This window comes from Tigriopus californicus, chromosome 7 (genome assembly GCF_007210705.1).
Source record: "Tigriopus californicus strain San Diego chromosome 7, Tcal_SD_v2.1, whole genome shotgun sequence".
NCBI lineage: Eukaryota > Metazoa > Arthropoda > Copepoda > Harpacticoida > Harpacticidae > Tigriopus > Tigriopus californicus.
In genome coordinates this window covers 3682923-3690464 of record NC_081446.1, presented here as the reverse complement: position 1 = coordinate 3690464, position 7542 = coordinate 3682923, and the positions used below count along the sequence as shown (strand labels likewise).

Below are 7542 nucleotides of genomic sequence, written 5' to 3'. Positions count from 1 at the left end.
GGGCCATAGGAGCCTTGATCTTGACTGCGACCTCGTCCTCGATCACCTCGACTCGCGCCTCGATGACTACGGTATCGTCCCCGTTGGTCGCCCACATGACCAAAGAATGAGTCGCCCTGGAATCGCTTGGAGTCATCTACTTCATGATTTTGCGAATCTTCTTCGGTTTCTTCGACTTCGTCTTCGCTTTCCCCGCCTTGGAAAAAGGAAGATTTGCCCAATATAGCATTGGTCTTGGGTTGACTTTCGGCAGGCGTGTCCTCGTCCGACGTCTCACTGGACATGTCATTCAAGCTCAGGCTTCGGATTTCCATCTCACCGTTCCTTATGACCTCATTGCCGGGCTCCTCTGCGTCACTTTCTTCTTCGTCGTCATGTTCCTCTTCATCGTCCTGGTCCTCNTTTGCTTCTTTGCGAGTAGAACAGAGGTTCCTCCGGATTGATATGGATCGCTTGGGACCAGTATAAGAAGGCTTCCATGTATTGGCCTTCTTTCATGGATTTGTCGGCCTTTTGTTTTATAGCTTCCACTTCTTCATGGTCGATCGGATTGGACCCTTTTTTATTATTCCGACCCATGATGAGTAAAGAGTTCGGGAGATGATCAGGTCACATTTCGATTATCTTTTGTGGTTCGTTTGGCCTTATCTCTGAGGGCCTGTGGAAGTCCTTTCCTTTTTTGGCTTTCTTCTTACATTTACTCATGATGATTTGGCCTTATTCTCTGAAATTTTTAGACCCAAACATCTTCTCGAATGTTATAGTTACGTTGGATACGAAAATGTGTTATTTGAGGGAATTCTGTCCTTGAAAATATGTATTGTAGAATTGTCATTACAATTTGGAGGAGAATGTTTATTTTCTCATGGTACTAAATATATGTTGCAGTGGCCATTACTGGGAAATGATTAATGAAGCGAGGTTTAACCACGTTAAGACCACCATGGTGTGCGTTATCTATTCTAAGAAGATACCAAAAAATAAAAGTTGAGGCAAACTGATGAAAGAAACCAAATTTATATGCGAGGCGACTTTTAACTCAATAATTCAAGCGAAACTATCGGTCTCCCTGAAAGTGAAAATGAAAACAAAATCGGAAATACAACAAGTAAAGGGCTCCCAAAACACATTTTTGGATCGTGTGAAATGGAGAAATATCATAGTACAGTACTATTGTCTAGAGCTCGAGTTTCTTGTTATTTTCCAATCACAGTTATGCTATCGAAAATCAGTTGACCTTGAAAAACGAGGTCTGACATTCGAAAATGGAATATATATTCTTCCTTCTGATTTAACTCCAAAGGCTCTCTTCTTTCTTTCGGGTTCTTTTCTATTTGCTTAAATAACCAACGGCGACTTTGCAGGCTCTTCATGTAACTTTCACGATATCCAAACCAGAAGAGGATAAAGGCAACGCACACAATTTCGTAGTCCATCCAAATCTTGTTCCTTTTTTCAGATCCTTGACTCTGACAGTGTTGCCAGATACTGGGCAATTTTCTATTTTTTAGGATAATTTCGGTGGAAAAATTAGAAAAAGAGGAAGTAAAATCGTCTCATTGTCAAAAACTGATCCACGCATAGACATAGAGAAAAAATCGTTAAAATGTGGTCAAAGTAACACTTCAAACCTAAATACTTCTTACTTTTATTGATTTTTCAGTCAAATGGCACTCTCTTTTTGGAAAGTAAATCAACATTGTTGGAAGAAAGGTCATTTATTTTGTTACATTGAGATATATTCATTGAGCCCACAACAGAGCAAATCAAGATATGTTGAATGTGGGTACATACTGGTACATACACTCAGTAACCCATTTCAGTTCATGGACTTTTTAAACCGGCAGTTTTTATGCCTTTTGAGTGCAGCTTTGTGGAAGGGACAAATTACCCAGGTTTTTAAGTGATCTCTGGTTTTGTTCCCTCAATTACTCAATATTCTTCTACTCAATCTCTCGCAACACTGCGTACGACTTAAACAAAATTTTGATTTTGATTCCAGTTATGGCAGCCCTGAAAGCTCGAGTTCTACTTTTCTACTGTTCCTTGATGTTTCGACAGTTCCTCATCGAATATGGAACCAAGGGATGATGAAGGGGATTTCTCCCTGAGTTCCATCCTTCCCTTAGTCAGCCAGGTTTGGGAAACTATTCAGACCAATTTCCACGGTTTTCGAGATGACACATACTTGCAGAAGTTCCGAAGTTTGTTGGTTCACCAAATCAAAAAGAACAGTTCTCATTATGTCTCGTTCGGACTTCACCTGATCATCCGCCGAGATTTTCGTCAATCCTTGTCTTTCCTCCGATATGTGCTTTTATTATACGCCCAAATAGTCGGCAAACATCCTCAGGCAAGGGAAGACATTCAAAAATTCTTGGAAATGAATCCGGAGAGTGTGGCCCAGGTTTATTCTTCTGTGGAATTCCTTGAATTAATGGACGTCTTGGTCTCGTCTGAACCGCTTGATCAGAGGGTTTACCTTGCGTTGGCCCAAGAAAATATCTTGAAATTGTTGGCTAACCCCCATGAACATCAACCGAAGAATGTGTTTTGGCGGAGATCATTCTTCAAGTTGAACTTGACCGTATTGAGAAAGGTTTTTATATTTTTTTCGACAGTAGCTCATGGTCCAGATTCCTTCCCGAGACTCTTGGTGTTCCATCCTAACCTCGCATTCAAAAGAAGCCTCTTCATGGAATTCATCATGGGGGTTATTCAGCATCCGGGTTTACCGGAACTCAATCACTCGCCTGCATTCGTCGATTTCATGCGGGATTGGAGTCAGAGCCCGGAAATCCGGGTTCATGCGGACTGTCAAATTATCTATGGCATCTCAATCTGGAAAGACGTGCAAAGTTGTGTGGAACCCTATTTCTATCCCGAGTTAAAGCTGACAACGCGCAACGATCTCCGATCAGTCTTGGAGCCTCTATCGACCCTGATTAATAGAGAGCTGGTGTGCTACAAGGACAATTCCGTCGTTCCTAAACACATCATTAATGATATGAAGCAAAACCTGAAGACTCGAACCAACATGTGGCGGAATGTGATCATTTTACGATTATTCACCTTTCCGGAAGTGATTGTGGATCATCTGAAAGTAATTCTATCAGGAGATCATGATCTGAGCGACCGAGAAGTTCCAGATTTTATTCGATACTTATGTTACTATACGATTTATGGTTCCATTCTGGAGTCAAGCTTTGCATTGCCTAAGAATCGTTCTGAGGTCATTGGGTTACTGATTGAACTTTCTTTGAGGAAAGATCTTGCCTTGAAAAGTCGGGTTGAAAGTCTGAAAACCTTAAATCAAATAATTTCCTTTGGAGGAAGTAGCAGGCCGCCTTTTGAGAAGTATTTTGACACAATTTGGATTCTCGCCACCGATGAGCATTGGGAGATTGTTGACGAGTTTCTAGAACTATTGGCATGTGCTACGGATCATCTGACGATAACTCAGTCCGATTTGGATAAGATATTGAATTTCTTAAAGATCTGCTTGGACCATGAGAGCAGCTTCATTCGAGCTAATGTTTTCGTCGTTTTTTCAAAGATGATCTTTTATAAAGACAATCTTCGACTGATTTTGAAAACCAAGATGTCCATCCCACTTCAAGTTCGTGAAGTTTTGGAACATGAGACGGAAGCTGTGGTACGAAGGGAAGCCGTGAGTTGTCTTTCCGCTTATTCCCGCGGTGTCTTGCATTTCAACCCGCCAAATTTATTCCTGTGTGAAACCATGTACTTGGCTGTCTTGGACCCTGATTGGGAAGTGAAAACAATCGCCCTCGAGTCATTCTGGGCAAATCCCATTAAAAATTGTAATCTTGATCCCAATTTCATGAGTGAGACTTTTATGGTGAACGTTTGCCTCTTTGTGCTAGAGGATCATGATAAGCGGAATCGAAAGTTTTTCTCATACTTCATCAAAAGACTCATGAGTGACGATCCAACGGCGTTTGGTTCCTCAAACGTCGAAGGTTATGACTCCATAAAGGTTGAAATTGAGCCCAAGAACAAGTACTGGATTTTGAGGGAGCTCTCGTCTAATGCGAAACATGCTCAATGCAAGGACATCATCCGAATTCCTCCTAAGGAGCCTCTTTCTGTTTTAATGGATAAAGTCAAAGCTCTCGATTACAACGATTGGATTGGCGAGTTCGATTACCAAAACAACCCTGCGAAAGAACTCAAAGATGTCATGCTAGATATTCTCCATTATGACGGTCAATCAGAGTCCGAAGTGAACACTGTGGACTGTGTTTAGGTCTTGGGTATCTCTTGCCTTGTTATCTGTATTTCGCACAATAAACTCTTAACGGACTTCCCTGGTCAATCAATCGAGACATGAACTCTTCAAACTCAAGCTTTGCTTGCAAGGAATACGTTGAGTAGTTCAATGTCTGTCGTCATGACGACTCAGTATCGAGAAGTGCTGAGGTTACTTCTTGGATCAATTCTAGTTCTGGGGGTTCCAGCCGACCTTCCCCCATGTGAAGAGCCTTTCATCTACTTTCCTGGGGTTGGTTGCATGACCGATCCCCTCATCCCTCATCCCATGAATTATACCCAAGCCATTGAGTATTGCCAATCCATCGGAGGTTATCTCGTGAGTCTCTCACTAAATACTTCACCATGAGCCCTCCTCAAGAATATTTCATTCTTCCTTTCAATAGTTGGAACCTAGCACGGACGAGATTCAGGGGTTCATCTTCGATAACCTCTTTGGCAGTGTCGAATATGATTATTGGTTGTCCTTGAGACGCAATGGGTCAGAGTTCATATGGGATCACTCCCAACAACCCCTCTCATTTGATGCTTGGGGTGTGGATGAACCCAATCTGAACCAGGATTGTGCAATGGCATCGGTTGAGCATTCCTTCTTTTGGGCAACGAGTCAATGCGATGTGGAGAGAGGCGTGATTTGCAACGCGCCAGAGCGATTAGGGTTGTGTTCGGGTCCAAAGTGGACATTTGTGGAACAATTGGATCAATGTTTCCTATGGGATACGGATTCGATGTCTTGGGAGAATGCCGTAGATTTCTGCAAATCGCAAGGAGATCGAGTGCATTTGGTAACGCTTCTTATGTTACTTTGTGGATTTTGTCCCTCTTCTTTGACCCCCTTCGCGTTGTCTTTAGGTTGAAATATTGAATTCAAAGAAGAACGAGATCTTGAAAGAGGCCCTTTCAAATGATCCCATCGCTTATTCTAAAGGATCTTTCTGGATGGGTCTGAATGACAGGGAAAGAGAAGGGCAATACATTTGGGAGAATTCGGGCTTAGAGGCAAGCTTCTTTGATTGGAGTGAGAATCAACCTGCAGGGGATGCACAAGATTGTACTGTGATGTATTATGGAGGAAATTTCCAATGGTACGATTCGGATTGTCCTAGCTTCTTTTATCCATTGTGTGAAGAAGATGCTGAATAAATCATCAATCGGAGAACCATTTATCCGTTCAACTCTAGGTTACTCTGAGTTTTATTTTACCGTCAACCATCCAACAAATTTCCAATTCATCCAGTTGAGCTGTGCATTGTCAGTAACTTACAAGAAATTTGAAGGGAACTAAGATCTTGTGTGTAGTTTTATTTGCGATTCAATCAAATCTCTTTCTTACAAACTCACTCAAAACAAAAAGAGCCGAGATGCCGATACCTACAAAAAGCATTAAGAAAGGAAAGATGAGATTTTCAAACCCCAAAGTGATGCCTGCATTGACGGATACATCTTGGTTGGCGATAGGAAAGAGTTCGCTTCGAATTCGTCGGGCAACGCCACTCTCTTCCAGTTTCAAAATATGAAAATCAAATAATTCCAAAAATTCAGAGTTCTTCTGAAATCCAAAGCCTTGGGCATCATCCACCATGTCTACTAAGCTTAAGATGGTAACTGGTGAGTTTGGTAATCGGTAAGGAAGAATAGAAGCAAAATAAAGGATCTTTTCGTTTGTGGAAACCATCGAAATCACCTCATCATCCGTCTTTGGAGTCATTAATGCATTTGGATCTGTTTTAATTAGAGTCTCATATATCCTGTTCATCGGAGTACCCACTGGGGCGTATATGAATAAATCAGAATTGGCACTTGCACCAACCACTCTGATCTGGAAATCTTTGCCAATGATATCATTCATGGAACGTAAGATGGTGGGACGTGGATGAACAGTCATTCCAGAGGTCAAATCCGCTCCATAAAATGCCAAAAGACAGTACGAGCCTAAGCATAGAGACATGAAAGTAATTCTGGTGACGACGTGCTTTCTCTCAAAAAGATAGTCACGCTGCAACATTGTGGCGCAAGTCAAGGCAAACCCGTTCGCCACTCCGAATTTCTCTTCAAGTTCCTCGTGCAAGCAATCAATTTGTAGCCACGAAATCGCAGAGAAGATGGCTGATCCCAATGCTATTATGATGGCAATTCCAAACCACACCTCCTTTCTGAAGATGTTGATGTATATCCAGTAGTTGATGTCGTATTGCAGCTCATTGCCTTTGATAAACGTCAGTTTGTCAAAGATCAAGGGTGTACTGAAGTCGATGACCTTGTTCCGATCTTTGGTGATGGACAGGGATTGCATTCCAATATCAGCCTCGTTTCGGTGCAGCATGCCAACAATCCCATTCCAAGTTCCACTCTCTTTGGATCCCCAAGCTCCCTGTGTATTGATGTGGGGCTCGAAACTGAAGTTGAGGTTTTGTTGAAGGATTTGGAACACTCGAATGAAATATCGTGAAACGGAGTCAGTGTTTGCCTCCGAAGAAGAATTCTTCGACAGGCCATTGGACTTGAAAAGTGCCACCCTCAAATTGGCGGTACTTAAGTCTGTTCGACGTTCCCATTTTGATAAAGAGTGATTGCTTTGGAGACCCATCTTCTCCGTCCATATTCCAATGTGATTGAAGATCAATGGACCTTTTTGAATTGCGTACACCTCGCTCAAAACTAAAGCCAACCCTTCGACTTGATACATGAATAACGAGCTGTCCAATCTAATTACACACGGCAAAGTTTGAGCGTTACTCGGAATGATGGTGAGTGCATTGGAGTTGCACTGATCCCATGTACATCGTGGAATCTCGTCGTATTCTTCCCGGATCAAGACAACACCTTGGATATCGTTTGGAATAGAGCATAAGCTGTCCCGAAAGGTAATCCAATCTCTTTGGGACAGAGTGGCCGCACAATCGTCGAAGATGGCACTGTTCAAAATCAATCTGACATGCATTGGCTCCCAAATATCCCAGAGGTAGTTAAGAAAGGGTAAGAAAACACACGAATCACAAAATGATGGGAGACAAAAAAGACTGAAAATGGCAGGAATAATTGACATTCTCCTATTTGCAGATTGTCGTTCTGGCGTTCAGATCCAGACTGTTTAGATCCATTCACTAACTCTTTCTGTTACAATTTCATGATAGATGACCCCCTGTCAGTTTTATTCGAAGGTACAAAAACTGCATTATTGGGCGCACGGTTTGGGAGCAAACCTCATTACAGTTAATGATAAAGGCCCTCCTCAAAAATGCCAAATGC

At 42.1% G+C, this 7542-nt stretch overlaps 3 protein-coding genes across 4 annotated transcripts; 1 reads left to right on the top strand and 2 right to left on the bottom strand.

Moving 5' to 3' along the window:
* LOC131883344 (TATA-binding protein-associated factor 2N-like) lies at nucleotides 1-411 on the bottom strand (the record flags this gene model as incomplete). Its single annotated transcript, XM_059230797.1, is given in 1 exon segment — nucleotides 1-411. A coding segment is annotated over 1 exon segment (314 nt), but the record flags the coding sequence as incomplete, so codon positions are not given.
* A 1589-nt stretch (nucleotides 412-2000) lies between these two features.
* Nucleotides 2001-5473, top strand: LOC131883424 (macrophage mannose receptor 1-like). 2 transcript variants are annotated; one of them, XR_009373611.1, is made up of 3 exons: nucleotides 2001-4612; nucleotides 4680-5078; nucleotides 5146-5473. XR_009373611.1 is itself a non-coding variant. In XM_059230899.1 (3 exons), exons 1-3 carry the CDS (start codon nucleotides 4403-4405, stop codon nucleotides 5434-5436), a joined length of 900 nt encoding a protein of 299 aa, XP_059086882.1. In that variant the 5' UTR covers nucleotides 4348-4402; the 3' UTR covers nucleotides 5437-5473. The 2 variants fall into 2 exon arrangements, 1 of the variants encoding a protein (XP_059086882.1); XM_059230899.1 differs by having other exon boundaries at nucleotides 4348-4612.
* A 107-nt stretch (nucleotides 5474-5580) lies between these two features.
* LOC131883426 (glutamate receptor-like) lies at nucleotides 5581-7507 on the bottom strand. The gene has a single exon (XM_059230901.1). It carries the CDS (start codon nucleotides 7337-7339, stop codon nucleotides 5606-5608), a length of 1734 nt encoding a protein of 577 aa, XP_059086884.1. The 5' UTR covers nucleotides 7340-7507; the 3' UTR covers nucleotides 5581-5605.
* Nucleotides 7508-7542: the final 35 nt, after the last annotated feature.